The sequence below is a fragment of the Canis lupus genome, chromosome 25, assembly GCF_011100685.1.
Source record: "Canis lupus familiaris isolate Mischka breed German Shepherd chromosome 25, alternate assembly UU_Cfam_GSD_1.0, whole genome shotgun sequence".
NCBI classification, from domain to species: domain Eukaryota; kingdom Metazoa; phylum Chordata; class Mammalia; order Carnivora; family Canidae; genus Canis; species Canis lupus.
The window spans coordinates 18,573,161-18,595,171 of record NC_049246.1 but is presented as its reverse complement, the minus strand read 5'-3'; the positions used below and the strand labels follow the sequence as shown (position 1 = coordinate 18,595,171).

Below are 22,011 nucleotides of genomic sequence, written 5' to 3'. Positions count from 1 at the left end.
CGGCAGCGCCAGAGGAAGGCTTGGGAGAAATGCCGCAGGAACGCAGGATTGAGATGGAGGAGAACAAGAAACAGGGCAAGTACCCAGAAGTCCACATTCTCCTAGAGAATCTACAGCAGTTTCCTGCCTTCAATTCCTATACCTGCACCTTTGATTCTGCTTTGGGGCCCACCAGCACTGAGGGCCATGGTGCCCTCTCCCTGTCTCAGCAGAAGTCCAGGTTCCCAAGCAGACTTTATGCTGACCTCTCTGTCACCCACTGCCAGTCAGGGCAGTCCTTCATTCTGCGTTAGGAGTCTGGAAGAAGACTCTCCCTTCCCTTCCTTTGCTCAGATGCTGAGAGTTGGAAAAGCAAAAGCAGATGTGTGGCCCAAAACTGCTTCAAAAAAAAGATGAAGACAGCTTAGTTTCTCCTGCTCCTGTGGACAGCGATGGGGAAGTGATAACTCAGACCGTGTTCCTGTGCCCAGTTTCCAAAATTCCTTCAGCCAAGCTATTGAAGCAGCCTTCATGAAACTGGACACACCAGCTACTTCAGATCCCCTCTCTGAAGAGAAAGGAGGAAAGAAAAGGAAAAAACAGAAACAAAAGCTCCTGTTCAGCACGTCAGTCATCCACACCAAGAGACACTACTGGTCCCGGCTACCTTCTCCATCTGGTTTTCTTGTTTCTGTGCTTTTGTTTTGCTGCTGTAATTTTTATCTGAGTTTATTTAATATATGAGTTTGAACAGATTAGCTCTGGGGGGAGGGGGTTTCCACAGCGTGAGGGGGAACGAAGAAAAATTTAAATACAGTTTATTTTCCAGCTTCCCGTCTTTACACCAAAATAAAGTATTGACACTCACAAGAAAAAAAAATAATATTACATATATTATATATAAATTTTTTTTTAATTTTTATTTATTTATGATAGTCACAGAGAGAGAGAGAGGCGCAGAGACACAGGCAGAGGGAGAAGCAGGCTCCATGCACCAGGAGCCCGATGTGGGATTCGATCCCGGGTCTCCAGGATCGCGCCCTGGGCCAAAGGCAGGCGCCAAACCGCTGCGCCACCCAGGGATCCCTACATATATTATATATAATATAAATGTATATAATGTATAAATGTAGATAATTGTATATAATGGAGCTTGGGACAGTATTCTATGCTTGAAAACACTCCCTACTAGTCCACTCTAATTTCAAGTTTACCTAATTTTGCTGAGAATTAAGTTTTAAAATTTTAGATCATGGGCAGCCCTGGTGGCTCAGCAGTTTAGCACCACCTTCAGCCTAAGGCATGATCCTGGAAACCTGGGATCAAGTCCCGCGTCAGGCTCCATGCATGGAGCCTGCTTCTCCCTCTGCCTGTCTCTGCCTCTCTCTCCTCTCTGTGTCACTCATGAATAAATAAAAAAATAAAATCTTTAAAAAAAAATTTTTAGATCACATGGTATTTTTTGTTTTGAAGGGTATTATAGGAAAATCCATTTAAATTAAGATTTTAAGATGCAGAACCATGTGTGTGGCAGCTTCTAAAACAGCCCCCCCATGGCATGAAAATAGTTGAAAGTCTGGAAAATACGTTAAGAGATATGACACTCCTAAATGTCAGTCACATCCATCTCCCCGTTGACCGAAAGAGTCCCTGTGTCTTGTGCTCATGTGTATTCTGCAAGCCAGGGCAGCAGCTGTAACAGCAGCCGTGTGTGGATCAGCTGCTCAGACAAGCCACCACTGGGCATTAGTTGGTTCCTCTGAGAGTGCGGACCCAGCTTCAAATTTCAGAAACCAATTTGATGGGTTTATTCTCAGGGGTGGAACTGACTTCCATTGGTTTGGCCATTCATTCCACTAATGTAACCTCTCAGCACTCCCCTGCCTGAAGTCTTTCTTCTGGACTTTTTAGCATCTCAGCTATCATTAGGTATAAAGGGTCAGGTTAGCTTTAATTAGCCTCATACCCTGCTTAGAGCCAAAGGTGGTAAACTGCACCCTCTGCCCCCAGTACCAATGCAGGGGCCAGTTGTTATATTTTTAGGGATTTTGTGAACTGTATACCATTAGTAACTGGAAAGTGGCTATGATGGCAATGTTAATACCATGAAAATCAACAAATGGTGCAAATCAGAGTTTGGGGTAGGTTTTGCTATTTTTTTGAGAACTGGTGTTCCGGCACCTTGGTAGAACCAGACCCACCCACACCTCCCTTTATGGACTAATTCAGACCTATCTAAAATTGAGTTCTACCTTCCTGGTTAGTCATCCTCAAATGCCATTCTCAACATCACTTTACACCCACAAAGATGGGTATATTTTTTTTAAACAAACAAACGGAAAATCGTAAGTGTTAAATGAAGATGTGGAGAAATTGGAACCCTCATACAATGCTTTTGGAAGTGTAATATGGTACAGCTGCTGTTTGACAGTTCCTCAACAAATTCAACACAGAATTCTTGTCTGCCCTAGCAATTCCACTCCTTGTTATATACCCCAAAGAACTGAAAACAAGTACTCGAACTGATACTGGTAAATGAATGTTCACAGCAGCACTATGTACAGTAGCCAAATGGTACAAATAACCCAAATGTCCATCAATAGTTGAATAGATTAACAAAATGAGGGGTGTGTGTGTGTATGTATGTATGTGTGTATATAATCTATATGTGTGTGTGTATAATATAGAAAGAGTATTAATCACCAAAAAAGGAATGAAGTACTGATACATGCTACAAAATACAAAATGGGTAACTCTTAAAAGCATTATGCTAAGTGAAGTAAGCCAGACACAAAAGACCACATATTGTATGATTTCTTTTATATGCAATATCTAGAATCGATAAATTGAACCCATGGAGGCAGAAAGTAAGTTGCCTAGTTCCAGGAGAGAGAGGAGGGAGGACTGACTGCTAAATGGCCATGGGGTATCTTTTGGAGTACTGAAATGTTTAGATAGAAGTGGTGATTGCACGTTTTGAGTTTACTAAATACTACTGACTGTACTCTTCAAAATAGTTAATTTTAAGTTATGTGAATTTTATGCCAATTGAAAAAATCCTTTCCTATAAATCTTTTGCAGGTTTTGCTTTTATATATAATCAAATTATTTTTATTTCTTTTGATTTGATTTTTGACCCTCCCCTAGGTATCTGCTAGGATCTAATACTAATTAAGAAACTAGTAACAATGAAAGTGGAATCAGGAGGGGAGTAACTGACTTTCTCCAGGGAGTCAAAGAGAAGGAAGAGCCACTTCTTCAAGCACAGGGAGGAGAGTGCAGTTTAATAATCTAATGCCTCTTGAGCAGGCCTTGGAGATCTTACCTCACACCCAAGTGATGTTGACTATTCATATGACAAAAGTGAATCTCTCCCTCTGGAGAGGTTTTGCTGCTGTGAAGAATTAGATTTTCTCCATTTCATTTCACTAATGATGATTGTTTCATATTAACTTTTTCTAGTAATAAAATTCATGTTCTTTGCTGAAAGTTTAGACAGTATGTAAAAACATGATGAAAATTAAAGATCACCCAAATCTTACCACCAGGGATAACCCAGAAATAATATAATCACTGTTAACATGTTGGTGTAGAATATATCCCAAATTGAATTATTGATTCTTCTTCACACCTAGTAGTCTAGTAAGCCAACCTTCTGAAATAGAAGTCCTGACTTGTAATAACTGTTGGTTTCTGTGGTGTAAATACTCCCAGCTAATTTCAAGCTACCAGTGTGATGCCAAAGAAAGAGGAGTTGGGAAGACATGCTGGGTAGGCCCTCTCATCTCCTCTGCCCTGCAGCTGTGTCCTTCCATAGACCCCAGTCTTTCCCCATGCCTCCCCATCCTGGTCACCCACCCAGAGGTATTGTCAACTCTCCTTCATCCCCACATCAGCACACCCTGTTAGTTCTGCCTCCAAAGTATCTGTGCCCCATTAGCTTCTTTCATTCACACTGCTGCCACCTTCACTGCAGACACTGCTGTCTCTCCTGCTTCCTGACCCGGCCAATTTATTTTCCCAAAACAACCAGTTAGGTCTTAAAATATATACTGTATTATGCTATGTTACAATAAAATAAATGTCACTTTCAAAGATAGGCCTTTCTTGAGCATCCTCTCTTTGAACCTGGTTGGCTTGTGAGTAGAACTTAAAATCAGTTATTTGTTAATTTTTATTGTCTTTCTCTATTAGGATGTAAGCGCCATGAAGCCAGAGACCATGTTATCTGACTTCCAGGGCCTGGATAGATATCCACAGAATGGTTTTGGTTTTGGTTTTTTGAGAGGAAAAAAGAGAACACAAGGACATGCCTGCGGGAGCAGAAGGTCGGGAGGGGCAGAGAGAGAACCCCAAGCAGGTTCCATGCCCAGCGTGGAGCCCGACCCAGGGCTTGATCTCATGACCCTGAGTCATGACCCCAGTGAAATCAAGAATCTGATGCTTAACAGCCTAAGCCAACCAAGCACCTCCAGAGTGTATTTGTTGAGTGAATGAATGCATGCATGAATGAACTCAATCTATATATTATATATATTACATATATTATATATTTGACAAAATTTGAGATCATACTCTGCATAAAGTTTTGTGACCTATTTTTAAAATTAATTTTACTACAAATTTTACTTTATATCCTTGTATTTTTAAAGAGTGTGATTTTTTTTTTGATGGCTACATAATATTTCCAAGAAATGTTGTGTTCTGATTCACTGAATCCATTCCATAATAATGGCCATTTGGGCTATTTTGGGTTTAATGCTAATAATGATTTTTTATTTTGCTCTTGATTATGCAATCTCAAGGTTTTTCTTCTGCTTTTTTACAGCCAAGTTCCAGTGGACATCTTGCAGATATTTAGAGTTGGCAAAGTGAATGAAGCCACAGAGTTTTTGAGCCAGCTTGGCAATGTAAAGCCCTTACTTCATGGATCTCCTGTACAAAGCTTTATAGGGATCCTGTCCCGGTAAGAGGATACCATCTTTATTTTCCAAATGTTTCAGTCTCGTGAAGATGAAATGTTTTACTGTTTTTCTTTTCTTTTTTTCTATAGAACATGAGTCTCTTCAGTTAAAATCAGCTATTGCATTCCAGAGAAAATGGAACATTTTAATTGTTATAAGTATAATTTAAATTGTGTACTTATTATTACATATATTTAAAAGCGTAGTGCATAGGTATGACTTGCTTCTTGAAAACAGTATCATATGAAAAAAGAGGATTCTCTATTTCATGATGGCTCTTCTATATGTATCTAATCTAGAGAACATCCAATACTTACAGAGAAAGGTCTAGAAATTAGAGTACCCAGATGCTGTGAGGTATCTATTCAAAACATAACTCTAATTTTTTGTTTGCTTTGAGTAACCACTTAATATTAGATCTGAACTGTAGACACAGGGAGCAGGGGAGGATATGATTACATCTGGATCCTTAATTAAATATGTAAGAAGAAAAAAATACCTAAAAATAAACATGAATATACAAGATCTATCTGGAAAAAATTTTAAACTGCCAATGAAGGACCCAAAAAAGACTTGCACTAATCAGAAGGATGCCAGTTTTACTTGAATTAGCCTATAAATTTAGAGCCATCACAATAAAAGTGCTAACAAGATATTTTTTAAGAAATAAAAAGCTGATTTCTACCACATATATTTTTTAAAATTTGACTTTACCAAAGTAATTCTGAAAAAGAAGATTAATGAAGGAGAATTAACCAGACACTGAAAATATTTATAAAGCTATGTTAATTAAAACAGTGAAGTGGGAGGGCAGCCTGGGTGGCTCAGAGGTTTAGTGCCACCTTTAGCCCAAGGGCATGATCCTGGAGACCCGGGATCAGGTCCTACATCAGCCTCCCTGCTTGGAGCCTGCTTCTCCCTCTGCCTGTGTCTCTGCCTCTCTCTGTCTCTCTCTGTGTCTCTCATGAATAAATAAATAAAATCTTAAAAAAAAAAAGTGAAGTGGTACCTTTAACAGATGAATCACAGAATAAAGAATCCAAAAGTAAATGTAAACATAGAGGTGTTCAGTATATCATAAAAGTAGCTCTTATTTCTGTAGAAGAAAGATCATTTCTTCAATACTATATATTTGGACAGATTTCTCCCTGGAAAAAATACAAAATTGGACCCTTACCTCATTCCTCACACTTAAATAAACTCTACATGGAACAAAGATTTAAAAATTTAAAATTAGGGATGCCTGGGTGGCTGGCTGGCTAAGTGTTTGACTCTTTGATTTCGACTCAGGTCCTGATCTCAGGGTCCTGGGATGGGGTCCTGCCTTGGGCTCCATGCTTGGTGTGAATGGAGTCTGCTTGTCACTCTCCCTCTGCTCTTTCCCCCTACCTCAAATAAATAAATAAATAAATAAATAAAAACCTTTTTTAAAAATTAAAATTATAGGGACTAACTGAAAAATAGTTTTGTTGAGATGCCTGCGTGGCTCAGCAGTTGAGCGTCTATCTGCCTTTAGCTCAGGACATGATCCTGGAGTCCCAGGATCAAGTCCCACCCTGGGCTCCCTGCATAGAGCCTGCTTCTCTCTCTGCCTATGTCTTTGCCTCTCTCTCTTTGTCTCTCATGAATAAATAAAATCTTAAAAAAAATAGTTTCCTTAATTAAAAAAAAATACTTTTTAAACTTTTAAGTAGAACTAAAACCCGAAGCCATTTTACAAAATTAATTATATTTCATAATGCAAAATTCAAACAGTAGATGTTTATGTAATGAAAACAGAAGTCTCCTTTACCCATCTTCCCAGAGATAACCATGGTTTAACTTTGATTGCAGAGAGCTCTTAGCAATGCTAGGAGGCCAGTAGGCACCTACATAAGTTCTTGAGCTTAACCATGATTCTCCTGAATGCTGGGGGTCTTGACAGGTAGGAGGCAGCACATTGAGGCAGGAAAAATGGAGCATCTCAGAGCTGGTCAAAACAGTGATGAGAAACTTTCCATAGCTTGATACACTTGAATAGCACCTGGAACTCCTTCTGTAGGATTACTCTGAAATACATTTTTCTTTTCATTTCATGCTCTTTATTTACTTATTGTCTTTTAATTGGTGTATTTTTTCCAGCTTTATTAAGGTATGATTGACAAATGAGAATTGTATATATTTAGGTTGTACAAGGTGATTTTTTAAAGATGTATAACTTGATTTAATGTACATGTACATTTCTGAAATGATTACCATAGTCAAGTTTATTAACACATCCATCGCTTGACATGGTTTTCTTTTTTTCCTTATGGTAAGAACACAAGCTTTGCTCCTAGCAATGGGTATTATCTTATTTATCTTAACTGAAAATTTATACCCTTTAGCCAGCATCTCCCCATCTTCCCCAACCCCTATAAACCACCATTCTGCAGTGTGGTTCTGAGTTGGACTTTTCTAGATTCTACATATATGTGAGGTCATGCAGTATCTGTCTTTCTGTGTCTGGCTTATCTCACTTAGCTTAATGTCCTTTAATAGCACCTGTCTCTGCTAGAATTATGAGGCCATAATAAAAGCTTGTAGTAAATCATTGCAATGTCATTTTCTTTTTAGTGGATTACTTTTACCCAAAGTAGTTGAAGATCGTGGCACAAAAAGGACAGATATTGGAAATCTTGGGAGTGGAATATATTTCAGTGATTCACTCAGGTTAGTATATTATATATTTGATATATTATAACCTTAATCCTGTTACACCCATCACCAGGGACTTATAACCAAGTAGTTGGTATGTGGCTTGCTCCATCTTTCCTTTGTGAGGGATTTCTCACCTGAGAAATAGATCACTGAAAGCAACCAGTTTCCTCAGTATACTAAAGAAACATGTCTTTTGTAGTGGATATTTGGGAAAATTATATTTTAAATTATGTTAGTGATTTTACTATCCTGAGTGTCTTTACATTTTTTTACCCACTTACTCCTTACAACAACCCTCTCAGGTCAGTTCTATTATTACCCCATATCACAGAGAACACTGAGTGACATTGAGCTGTATTTCCTAAGGTCACACAGCATTTTGTCTTTCTCCAGGGCCAGCAATCTTTACTTCTACAGCACACGACCTCTTCTTGAAACAACTTACTATAAATAAACTCTGTATGCCTAGAATAATATCTCATCTTCAATATCCTTGTTAATACTTAGATCTTTCTTCATCATAGCCACAATATATTGAACACCTGCCCTGTGTGAGGCACTGGGCTAAGTGCTTCATGGACATTATCTGTAAACCTCACAAGTGGTATTGTGACATTTTATGAAAAAGAAACAGACTGATGGAGGTTAAGTAACTTGCATAAGGTCACAAAGCTAATATAGAATGGAGCCTGGGTTCAGGCCCAGGACAAAGGATTGTTATCCAGGGTATTTAAAGAATTCCTACAAATCAGTAAGAAAAAGATAAAGAGTTCAATATGCAAATGGACAAAAGACATGAATAGGAACCTAATAGAAGAGAAAACATGTATGGACAGTGACATTTGAAAAGATTAGTGATCAACAACATGCAAATTAAACTATAATATACATTTTACACTTAACAGCAAAAACAAAAAGTTTAACATCTCTAGGTGTTAGTAAGTCTCTAGAACAGTCTAAATCCTTATACCCTGTTGGTAAGAGTATAAACTGATGAAACCTCTTGAGAAAACTTTGGCATCATCTGCTATAGTTGAAGAGTATAGTTGATGGTATGACTTAGGAATCCTGTGGATTAGCTGGCCTATGAACCAGGCAGCAGTGATTCTCAATCATGGCTACACATTGGACTCACTTGGAGATTTTTTTTTTTTCACTTAAAGTACTTTTTTTAAATTTTTACTCAAATTACAGTTAGTACAGTATAATATTACTTTCAGGTGTTCAGTACTTGCATCCATCACCCGGCACTCATCACAAGTGCACTCCTTAATCTCCATCACCTATTTCACCCACCCCCTACTGATCTCCATCCTGGAGGAGCCTTTAAACACTGCTGGTGGGACGCCTGGGCAGCTCAAGTGTTGAGCTTCTGCCTTTGGCTCAGGGCGTGGTCTCGGAGTTCTGGGATTGAGTCCCACATCAGGCTTTCTGTGTGGAGCCTGCTTCTCCCTCTGCCTCTCTCTCTCTCTCTCTCTCTCTCTCCTCTCTTGAATAAATAAAATCTTTATAAAAAAATAAAAAATAAAAATAAAATAAACACTGCTGGTGCTGACTTCTCCCCAGATAGTTAAATTAGGATCTCCAGGGCTGAGGTTTGGATATCAATTGTTTTTTAAACTCCCTGAATGATTATAATGTGCATCCTGGGTTGAGAATCACCACCTTGATAAGCAGACATAGACCAGGACACATGTACAGGAGTGGCCAAGAAAACTATATTAACAGAACACTAGAAATCATGCAGATGTCCTTTGATAGGGGAATGGATCAAAAAATCTTGGTATACTCCTACATGGAGTCCTATGTGCAGTTTAAACAAGTGTACTACAGCTACACATGTCTAACCCATGACCCTTAGGAACATAACATGGAGCAAAAAGTTGCTATATGATTCTAGGTGTATGTAAATTTCAAAACAAGCAAAACTAAGCATATCATTGAGGGACAGTTATCTATACATCAATACTATAAAAGAAAGAAAAAATAATATACAGAAGAAACCAAGATAGCAATTAGATTACCTCTGGGTGGCAAAGAAATTGATGCCACAGGGCAACATAGACGTCTTGATGATCTTCTATTTCTTAAAGTAGGCAGTAGCTATATGGTTGTTTGTCTTATCATCACTCTTGAAACTGAACATTTAGACTCTTTCCTGTCTATTTAAAATATTTGAAAAATATTTCAAAGTAAAATTTTTTAAATGATAATTTTTTAAAAATAAATTGGCATTCTGAATTTAACCAAATTAAAGTCATTGGTGACTTTGGACAGAGTGGTTTCATTGGAGGAGCCAAACTGCAGTGGGCTGAGGGGTGATGGGCAAGCAAGCAAGTAGAGGCAGTCATTTAGAAAGGCAGAGGGTGGAGAGGAAAGAAGCCAGGACAAGGTCAAGGGTCACAGGTTTGGCTGTCACAGGGAAGGAAGTTTATAGGAAGAATGGGGGACATTGATTTTTTTTTAAAGGGGCAAGTCTTGGGGCACCTGGCTGGCTCAGTTAGGAGAGCATGTGGCTCTTGACCTCAGAATTTTAAGTTCAATCCCTGTGTTGGATGTAGAAATTACTTAAAAATAAAATACTTTTAAAAAATAAATAAAAGAGGAAAGTCTTAGAGGGGATAGAACAAACACTTTTACATTTGGGTCTTGATATTTGGAAAAATAGAGGTCTGTCTCCAGAATGTTGCTCCCAAAGGTATCCTGACCTATGCTCCTTAATTGCAAAAGTTGCATTTTTTAAGCTGCCGAGTCCTGAAGAAAGTCAAACAAAACCTCTCATTTAGATGTCATTTGAAATTTTTGTTTCTCCATTTGGATTCAGAAGGCTCTTTGAGAATACAGTCCATTTTTCCCTTTGACCAGTTCTTATTCACATGGTATTTCATGTTCTCACTGAGCTTTAGTGCAGAGAAGTAATCTACTTTTTCTGAATTAAAAAAGTGAAGGGTTTTCCTTCTCTTCCATCACTTTGGTATGTTTACCATACCAAAATGTGTGTATTTTAGTAATTAATAAAGATTTGGGAAAACAGTGTAATCCATCTATCTTTGGAAGAAAGCAATTTCAGTACTGTTTACCACAACAGAAGTGCAACATATGTGTTTTTCACTTTGAAGTTTTAAACAAGTAAGTGAACAATAAAGTTCTAAATTGAATCTTCAGAGACATTTCAATAGCAGTAAAATTTGGAACATTCTACCAGCAAAGTTGTTTACACAGTATTTCACATGTAGAGATGGATAATAGATAATAAAATATTGTTGGCCCATAACCATAAATTACAAACACATACTTCCTTCCTTTCCCAATGCAGTACGAGTGTCAAGTACTCCCACTCAGGAGAGATTGATGGCAGTAGGCTCTTGGTTGTCTGTGATGTAGCCCTCGGGAAGTGCATGGACTTGAAAAAAAGAGACTTCTCCTTGACAGAAGCACCACCAGGTTATGACAGTGTCCATGGTGTGCAAACAACAGCCACTGTCACCACAGACTTCGAGGTATTTATTTCAAGAAACAAGCAGAGAGGCTCCCATTTTTATTGAGTATACTTAAGTTTAAATAATTATTACATATTTGTGACTCCCTCAATTCAATATTTTCTAAATTAGCAAACCTGTAATTCTGCTTTTATGAGAACATTTGCTGATAAGGGTTTTTCCCCCACCCGTTAATTTCTGCTGGTTGTAGGATGATGAATTTGTTGTATATAAAACCAATCAAATTAAAATGAAATATATTATTAAATTTTGTATACCTGGAGATGAAGTAAAGGACTTTCATCCTTGTAATACTACTGAATTAGAGGAATACAGACCTGAGTTTTCAAATTCTTCAAACGTTGAAGGTAAGACAATTTTCTTGAATGCTGTCTTATGTGATATTTAGAGAACTCAGCTGTTTTCCTTTTAGAGGAATTCATGCTCATATTCAGTAACTGTATCTATGACCTCATAGATAAATATTTTATTTCCTTTTTTATTTCGTAAAAATTATCTCAGGATACTTGAGAGAGGTTAAGTGATCTCAGAGTCACATATTACTTTGTTAACATGCCTGAGTTGAGCTCGTGCACCTCAGGACAGCCAGTGCTGAAAACCACTGAAGCAATCTAAGATGTCGAAGCACAAAAAGTGCAATGGGGGTTGGTGAAGTGGACAGAAGACACAGCTTTAGAATCAGGAAGCTCAGCTTCAAGTATCAACTTGCCACTTGCTAGGCTGTGCAGCATGCAACACACTGCATAAGCTTTGTGGGCCTCGGTTTCTCTATGTTGCAAATGAGACCAATATCTGCACTAAGCAAAGGTATTCCCAAAATTATAATATGCAGCTTATATGCTAGTAGTAGAAATATATGAGAGGATGATATTTTCTCAGAAAATTGTAAGCCCAAACTATTATAATATTTATTAATAGCATTGTAAAAACACACTACATTTTTAACTGTGATCAAATTATTTTTTATTGGAAATGCATGACTTCATGTATAAGAAAATGACTCCTGGTTTTCCTCTGGAAGCCATTAAATGAAACATCTGGGAAGAGAATCAGAATATATCTGATTATATCTGTATTTTTGCTCCTTCTGGTATAGAAGGGGAACTTTTTTTTCCATATGCTATATTAGAAATTTGATTTAGTGGGCTTTGGTTTGAAAGTCTAAGGAGCCTCCTATTGGTTTGATAAGCTTTTGCAGCACAATAAATAATAGTGAGTGACCAATCAAAATTATAGGTCAAGGAATGGAGATATCTAGATTCATGCATAAACTACACATATAAATTCTGGAGACTTCTCTGTACTTGTGTATGCTTAAATGTAGGTCTTTCAAGTAATTGCATGACTCTAAATTTTCGAGATGAGTCCTCATGGTCTCTAGATTAAAAAGGCAGAGTGTCCGTTATGAAGGCTGCCCCCATTTGTCTCATGTAGGTTCACTTGCTTTGCAGAATTGGCTATTAAAAATCATAAAATTCTACTTGTCCATTTTTCCTAAAATACAATGTATAAAGGGAAGAGGAAGGAATAACAATTAAGATAACAAAAACAGGCAGTGCAGGGATGGTTTTAAATGCTAACATTTTAATTTTTAATGTGTAGATTATCAGTTAGCAGACACCAAACCTTTCAGCAACATCAAGTCTGGCCTTCAGGATTTCTCTGGCAATTCAGTTCCTCTTGAGAATGTTCACATCAAGGGGAAAATAATAGACATCATAGCCCAGGTATGTTCTTTGTGGTTTTATGATACTTTAAACAGATAAATGATAATTTGATTATAGTTGCATGAATTAAACAAAATGTGCATTTCCAGAATTTGTTTATTCATTGAGCACCTACTACATACCAGGGACTGTTCTAGGCTCTAGGCATACAGCAATGAAGAACAACAACAACAAGAACAAAAAAAAACTGCCCGGAAAGAGCATAGATTTTATTGAAGGAATAGGCAAAAAAACAAACAAACAAACAAACAAACAAACAAAAAACATGATAAAATGCATCATATGTTAGATGGTGATAAGTGCTAAAGAAGAAAATGTAAGCAGGGAGGATAGGAGTTGCACAGGAGGGAAGGGTTTGAATTTGTAAATAGGATGTCCAAAAAAAAGCCTTACTGAGAAGGTGACATCTAAGTACAGACATGTAGGAAATAGGGGACTAAATCATATGGACATTAGAGATTGCTCATTCCAGGTGGAGAAAACAGCATGTGCAAAGGCCCTGTGGTGGGAGCAAGCCTGGCATCAAGAAGGCCAATGTGGCTAGAGCAGAGTGGAAGGGGGAAGCATGGCAGAGAACTGAGAGTCAGAGAGGTGGTGTGGGTGTCAACTCACATCAGGACACAGGACATACTGTCCTTCATTCTGAGCCTTTAGAAGATGTTTGAAGGAGAAATGGTATGATATCACCTGTTTTAATAGTATCACACTAGGCACCATGTCAAGAACAGTCTAAAGAGGATTGGTCAGGAGACATCTTAGGTCGAGTTGTCTGGAAAATAGACTCTAGGTGGAATTTGTTTTCAGGAAGGTTGTTGTGAGGTGCTCTCAGGAACAATACCTGTAAGAGACTGAAGGAGTCAGAACCTGACAAAAGGAGACATTGAACCTTAACACATCTAACATATGATGCTTAGGAGTCCTCACATGATCTCAGAGGAGCTCTGAAGCTGTGATGGCCTTCAGAGACATTCTGAATTGAGGCCAGGGCACCAGGCTTTGTGCTTGCAGAGGGACAAGTTACTGGATGTGGCTGCCCGTGGGGAGGGGTCATAACCTTGGGTGAGGCAGTCCACCTTTTTTGCTGGGGACAGTCTGGGAAGGAACTCAGCAGATGACACTCCCAGCAGGCTTGGTCCTGAAAAGAACATCTGGGAGCATGTTACAGTACCAAGTGTAGATTACCATTGAAGTAATTCAGTCAAGGATGACAGTGACTTGAACCAGAATGTTAGTAGTAGGGGTGAGAAGAAATTATTGGGTCTGGCAAAGGATCGAAGGTAGAACCAGTAAGATTTGATGATGGATGTGAAACACAAGAGAAAGTCAGGAGTCAAGGATGACACCAAGGTTTTTGGCCTGAGCAACTAGAAGGATCAGTCACATTTGCACATACTGAAATGGGGAAGTGGTAGAAGGGATAAGTTGGAGGTGACTCTCAGGATACTACTATCTTTAGCCATATCATGGGAGATGCAAAAACCAAGAAGGCAGTAAGGCATTTGAGTCTAGAGTCCAGGGAAGAGTTAACTCCTGGTGGGAGTCATAAATGGGGGAGTCGCCAGCACTTAGATACTATTTAAAGTCGTGTGGCCAGATTAGATCACCAAGAGAATCTTTCAGAGAGAGAAGACAAGGCCAACATGTAGTGGTCAGGTAGAGGAGGCTGAGTCAGTGAAGGAGACAGAGAGGGAACGGCCAGTGAGATCCAGACTGTCTACCTGGAGGTAGGCTCTGATCTCAGAGGTTAGGGTCTTCATCCCCCAGGACTGTTCTACCTCCCTGCTACCACTTCAGAGGCCAGTTGCAGGTGTTTCTGGCTGACCAACTATACATCAGAGGTTCCAAAGGCCCTTTAGATTGATTTGCTAGAGCAGCACACAGAACTCAAGGAAACATTTTACTTACAACATTAATAGATATTATTGGAGAATATAACCGAGGAACAGCTGGATGGAAGAAACGTGTAGAGCAAGGTATGTGCCAAAGCTTCCATGCCCTGTCCAGGCAGACCACTCTCCACATGTTCCCCAGCCTGGAAGCTCTCTGAAGCCTGTCTTTTGGGGTTAAAGTAGGCACGATTGATTATTAAATCATTTGTTATTGGCAGTTGAATTCAATCTCCATCCTCTCTCCCCTCCCCAAGGCCCAAGGGTGGGGCTGACAGTTCCAACCCTTTAATCCCCTTGGCAGCCAGTCCTTATCCTTAGGTACTTTTCAGAAGTCACCTCTTCGACATAAACTCAGATGTGGTTGAAAGGGGTCTGTTATGAACACCAAGACACCTGTATTGTTCTTAGCCCTCTGGAAATTCTGAGGGTTTGGGGAGCTCTGTGCCAGAAACCAGCCAGAAACAGGTACAAAGACAAATAGATATAGATATAGATATAGATATAGATATAGATATAGATATAGATATCTTATTATAAATCACAAATCTATATCTTATTATAAATCACAGTATCATAGCGGGGAATTGCTGGAGATGCCCTGTTCTGTAGTGGGGAGAGGATAAGCACTCATGTTCCAGTGCAGTGTGTGGCCTCAGCTAGAAGCTCACCACTAGTGCACTTGTGGTCACAGAACAGAAAGTAGAGTTCATGGGCATGCATGCAGGTGGGCTGCCAGTGCACCATGAAGACAGCTTCTAAGATTTGACCTCATTGGCTCCTACACACTAAGGACTGCACTGACCAGCTATAAAGACCTCTTAGGAACATAAGAACATCTGAGTCCCATATCATGATAGGATCACCCCAATTCCAGGGTAGCTGGCTGGTAAGCCGGTGGCTCTACCACTCACAGTTTACAGAACTGTGAGATTGGATCCCCTGAGGCACTGACCTGCTGATTTGATGAGAATCAAATTGTTTAAGTGTGTGCCCCTTAGAAATGTTTTTCTCTCGTTGCACATACACTAGGGGCAACCCAGATAACTGTCAATCCAGTTATGGGCAGCATTTTGGAATAAGTTCGTTTCCTTTATTCTTTTATTTTTCATTTCAGTCTCTTCCCAGAAATTATTGATGGCAAATGGCTAAATATTTTTTTTATTATTGCCACATGTTTAAAATGCTACTGTTTATTATTATGTCTAGGGTTTTTTTTTTCAAATGTTTAAAGACTGGCCTTTTCTTAAGCAAGGGACTGATAAACGCAGTTCATTTAGTAAAATTAATCTGATAAGAATAGAGACAGCAAGTAGGAGTGGAAGAGTTGATTCAGGAGTTGGCTAGACAGGAAAAGATGGGGATAGATGGAAAAAGCTATGGAGGGCTATGTACAAAGAGGTAAAGGAGGAAATGCCAAGACCTGAAAACAGACCAGATGTAGGAACTATTCTGGAAAAGTGTCTGGGCTGTGACACCAAGGACAGATCAAGACCCAAATGTAGCTGAGTGAAGTAAGTCAGTCAGAGAAGGACAAACATTATATGTTGTCATTCATTTGGGGAATATAAATAATAGTGAAAGGGAATATAAGGGAAGGGAGAAGAAATGTGTGGGAAATATCAGAAAGGGAGACAGAACGTAAAGACTGCTAACTCTGGGAAACGAACTAGGGGTGGTGGAAGGGGAGGAGGGCGGGGGGGTGGGAGTGAATGGGTGACGGGCACTGGGGGTTATTCTGTATGTTGGTAAATTGAACACCAATAAAAAATAAATAAAAAAAAAAAGACCCAAATGTAAAGAAGCTATCTTGTCATCTTAATGAAAGCTGCTTTGCTTCTGTTAAGCCAGTGTTTATAATATTGTAATAATAGTGACTTTTATTCTAGCCAAGGGTGTGTGAAATACCTAAAGTTACGGCTGGTACATTTTATAATGTGACATGGACTCTACATTGCAATCTTAGAATGCTCTAATCCCTGAAGCCAGGATTGGAATTCGAGAGACATGATAAAAATTCAAGGAATTTAAAGAAAATATGCATAATAGCTTTCATGAACAGTTGTTCCTGCAAAAGTTGTTCCATATGATTTCATCAAGTATGTGTATTCTTTTCTTCTTCAGGTCATTGTTTTTCAGACATACACAAATCAAAGTTCTGTGCCCATTGAGGCAAGATATATTTTTCCTTTGGATGATAAGGCAGCTGTGTGTGGTTTTGAAGCATTCATCAATGGGAAGCACATAGTAGGAGAGGTAAGGGGAGAAAATGCAATGTGACCTCTCTTTGGATTCAAGGTCAGTTTCCCGTTTACCCAAATCTTCCTCACCTGAGTCTCCATAGCTATAAGATTGAATAGCAATCTTATCAAAAAACAGAAATATTCTTTGAAAAACCAAGCATTTATACAGTTGGCTTCCATTCAGACATCCCTGCCTGACGGATAACTGGTTTCTGTCCCTACCTGTCCAGTAATCATTAGCCAGTGCCTTATAAATTCTTTGCCTAGCACTTCAAAACAGAGCAACTTCAATATCAAAAGTTTAAGAGAGGCACAATGGAAAATTGGTGAAGTTTTGCAGAAAAAAAGGGACCCTCTGCACCCTGTTTGTAACAGTTACATTGATGTGACCGCTACTGTGGTAACTTTTTTTTTTTTTTTTACTGTGGTAACTTTTTAAGACAAGTTGTACCAAAAGAAATAACAAGTGATATATTCTTTGTTTATTCTAGGGATTAACCCACAGTTGCAGTAATAACTTATATTTTGTTAAATTTAAGATAAACTTACTATTTTTGTTCAACATAAAGTCCCAAACTTTTTTTTTCCCACTGTTGACTCTGAAATACTTTAGTCCCAACTAATTAAAGAGATTTCTCTTTAGTTGGCTTTTTCTGATTCAAATTCTTTTAGATAAGTACATTTTAATGATCACTTATATAAGTTTTCATTCACTTTCAACTCCCATTTTCTGGCTTTGCCTAGGTTTTAATAAAAATTGATGAATTTTCTCATCAGAATGTTAAAGTCTGAAATCACTATTCATATTATGACTGATATAAAAGTTCTCGCTTTGGCAGCACATATACTAAAATGACTGGTATAAAAATAATCTTTTCCAGGTGAAAGAGAAGGAAGCAGCCCACCGTGAATACCGGGAAGCCATCAGTCAAGGCCATGGCGCTTACTTGATGGATCAGGATACGCCCGTAGGGCTTAATTTATCCATTAGTCTAGCATACTTACCAAGAGGGAGAAAGAGTTGGTGTATGACTTGAAACATGAAGTCCATGGTAGACACTGGGATACTTTATGCTATTTTAGGCCTAGAGTTTAACTTGCTGTTAGTAAGGGAAGGTCCAGCTGTTTAAAACCGTCTAACTTACCTAAACAAAGGAAATGGTATCGGTATTGCCAAACGAATAAGAAGAGCTATTTCTCTCCTAGGGAACTGAGTTTCCCAGAAATGACAACAAAAAGAAAAATTAGGGATACATAATCTTCATCTTCTGATAAGAGTATAACATACAATTGACCCTTGAACAACACAGGTTTGAACCGCATAGATCACTTGTAGGCAGATTTTTTCAATAAATGCAGTATAGCACTGCAAATGTATTTTGTCTTCCTTATGATTTTCTTTTCTCCCACTTACTTCATTGTAAGATTTTAGTATATAACACATAACATACAAAATATGTGGTAACTGACTGTTTATGTTATCAGTAAGGCTTCTGGTCAATAGTAGGTCATTAGTAATTAAATTTTTAGGAAGTCAAAAGTCATAAGTGGATTTTGGCTGCATTTCAAGGATCCACTGTATATACGCTTTTCCTAGAACTAAGCTTTCCTAGCAGTTTATCCAGTTTTCACCAAGTCATATCCCAGGGAGACATTTTTACAGGGTCCTGAGATAGGTCCAGATTCTTTTCTTTCTGATTAATTGCTTTTATAGAGATAAAATATGGATAATATGAAAGAATAAACAGCTGTCATATCCACCAGATTTCTTTTCTTAAATATAAGATGCTTTAAATATACATTTGGCAAATACTAGATTGCATGAGGTTAGTTTCTAATCATTATCTCCAGTGTAGATATTTAGTTGTTTTTGAGGATGCATGTGCTTTTGAGAGGCCATGTGCTTCAGATATTACCCCTGAAGATGGCACATTGCCCTAGCATTGTGAAAATTTAATGTTTGGGGAGGGGAGTTATTAAAGATTAATATAGAGTTAAAGGATAAATAATTGCTTTTGACATCTAGGATAACCATTTGCAGAATGGGAATAAGCAAGGAAGAGGTCATTATTAAACACTTAATAATGCTACCCCTGGCCAAAGTGTATATATAAAAGCCTGGGGTTCATTTGATATGCTGACACTTAACAGTGTGGGGTTATTGTCATAAATGGTTGGCATGTTTCCTCTTTGATGCTAATATATTTCCCTAGGAAAATGATCCACAGGAAAACAGTCCTCACAACAGATGTTACCTGTGGATAAAGTCTGGTCAGAACCATTGCTAACCAGAGCCTTTAAGTCTCCCAGAATATATTTCGCCATATGGTGACTATGATGTCCTCACCCTATAATGTATTATATTAATAATATAGTTATATAGTGTATTACATACATACTATATGTTATTATATATAGGTTATTATGTGTTTAATATATAAATATATATTATCTATTTGACTTCTAATAGTTGGCAACATTTTATATATGTATACCCACATATATATACATGTCATACATATACATATAAAATAATATTCCTCTACGCTTGGGAACATTATATATGTGTGTATAAAATATAACATATATTACTGTATTACATATCATGTTATCATTTATAATATATATGATGTGTATATGCTATGTGTATTATATATATGATATTCCCAATGATCAGAAGACTAGCAAAGTGGCTTTAGATATCCAACGGATGAGGCGAAAATGATTTGTCATTGAACTATTGTGTAGGGACACCTAAGATTTCAAACCTCATTATATCACAAAGGAGGACAAAGTTAGAAGAAGACTACTGGACTCAACTTTATATTGGTCCACCTTTAGGATATACCTAAATTAATCTTATATTTAATATATTTTGAGGTAAGGTTAAAAAGAACAAGGTGGCATGGTTATTGAAATAAATCAGTAATTGAAAATATTTTTAAAAACCACACATGCTTATTAAGGAATAGATCTAAAGCTGATTCCATTTCCTTCTCCTCTAAACTTCATCCTTCTCCTATCTCCCTGGTCATAATAATGGTGTCACCATTTACCTGGTGGGCCAGGTGGAAACTCTGGGTGTCACCCTTCAATCCTCCCTTCCCAGTGTAATCATCTGTTTGAGTTTCCTACCAGGCTGTGCAGCCTGCCCATGTCACCACCTTTCCTCTGACTGTTACTGTAGGGCCCACTGTCATCCCCTCAGCCGATCACTACCGTACCAAAGACCCTCCCAGGTCAGGCCTCATTGCGCTAGTTCCTTCCTCCCGCTTGGCACTCCAGAGAGTCTGAGCTATTACTTGTAGTCCCCAAAACAATACCTTTGTAGAGCCTCTGTTCTCCTGGTTGGAATGTTCTAACTCCATTTGTTTACTTGATTTTTTTCTTTAAGTAAGCTTTATGCCCAATGTGGAGTTTAAACTCATGAGATCAAGAGTAACATGCTCTACTGATTGAGCCAGATAGGCACCCCATTTGCTTGATTTAAGATAAAACTATATATAATTTATCTATATATCACTACTTTTAATATACTATTTATACAGATAGAGGGCTAGTTTGTAATCTCAAATATTTAAGCAGGAAAGTAAGAGAAAAGGGTAGATAAAGAGTTAATGGGAAAATGCAGAGGAAATTTCAATGCTGAGACTGGAGCTGGAGCAAGGGCCCAACCTCCTGAATGGAAGCTGCTGGGTGAGAACAAGCACCCTATGTGGCAGGTGCTCCCCATTACTCTGCACTGAGATGAAAGCTCTCTGGGAACCCCTAGGGGAATCCCCACAGTTCCTGTGTCTTATCTACTCTCAGAGGAGCTTGTCACTCTTTGGCATTCAGTTCACTCAGTTGCCTTGCAGCTCAGCTTTCTGGCGGGTCAAGACCAGTTACAGTTTTGTAAATTATCTGGCTTGTAACAGAAGTGATGTCTTACATCTGTATCCTACGCAGAAACAGAGCTGCAGCCCCACACTATTATGTGTCAGTCTCTCAAATGAGACCCAGGCTTTCATGTGCTTAGTTATCATCTCTTCATTGTTCATGCCTTCACTGGAATTCATTTCTTCACTGGATATTCTTGCAAATGGATATCCTCAATGTCAAAAGTAATCATCTACTTCTGAAATCTTTATAAATTATCAGTAGTATATGCTCCTAAACATACTAAGTTTCATGGCAGTGCAACCATGTGGACTAGAAGATACTCTTGAGGTTTTAAGAGTTTCTCTGTGTGGGTGTCAGAAAAAACATACATCTAGCCTCTTTTTTCTGCCCTAGCCAGTCATGAGCTTGTCTCCATCTGCAGTGATTATAATACCCCTTTAAAAGAAAGTGAAATACTTTTTCTAAAAAATAAAATGATGAATAAACTACAGGGTAAAAGAATGAAGTGAGGGCCAAGTTAGTGAAAACTGCTCTGGCTCTATGGCCAGATAGAATTGCTGCTAGATGCTGTGGAGGTCAGAGAGGCTACCAGCACTTCAAGAAGGGACCATATGGATGCTGTCTGCGCAGCAGAGGTCTGCATGCAGGGCCTTTGGTATGGAGGACAGAAGTGACCCTCCCCAGCCAGGGCAAGGTCCTGCTCCTAAAGGAACTCCTCTCCTTCTGCCCCCCTTGTAAATGTCACACCATCCCCACCCCTAGGGACCAATTCCAGGATTCTCCTTTAGCACTGCCCATTTGTTTTGTAGGACATATGCTCATTTTCTGGGGAAGAGTCTGGCAGATTATAATTTAAGTGGCATATACAGGAGGGATTAGCTAGCATAGAATGGATACAATTTTGAATGGAAAGCTGAGCAATGTGTTTCTATTTCAGGATGTTTTTACTGTTAGTGTTGGAAATCTACCCCCTAAGGCTAAGGTCCTTATTAAAATTACCTATATCACAGAACTTAGCATCCAAGGCAGCAAGGCTGTCTTCTTCATGCCTGCCACTGTGGCACCTTGGCAACAGGACAAAGTTTTGAATGAAAACATTCAGGTTTGTATGCTTAGAAAGTTTTAAAGAGGGTTTTTTTGGTGATTTATGA

At 38.5% G+C, this 22,011-nt stretch overlaps 1 protein-coding gene across 1 annotated transcript in view; it reads left to right on the top strand.

Moving 5' to 3' along the window:
* The window catches only part of PARP4 (poly(ADP-ribose) polymerase family member 4), a 90,033-nt gene that overhangs the window by 14,360 nt on the left and 53,662 nt on the right, over positions 1 to 22,011 (top strand). The window contains 8 exon segments of the mRNA NM_001145980.1: positions 4,808 to 4,945; positions 7,539 to 7,634; positions 10,939 to 11,122; positions 11,313 to 11,469; positions 12,725 to 12,849; positions 16,836 to 16,991; positions 17,860 to 17,946; positions 21,798 to 21,962. Coding sequence (NP_001139452.1) covers positions 4,808 to 4,945; positions 7,539 to 7,634; positions 10,939 to 11,122; positions 11,313 to 11,469; positions 12,725 to 12,849; positions 16,836 to 16,991; positions 17,860 to 17,946; positions 21,798 to 21,962 — 1,108 coding nt within the window.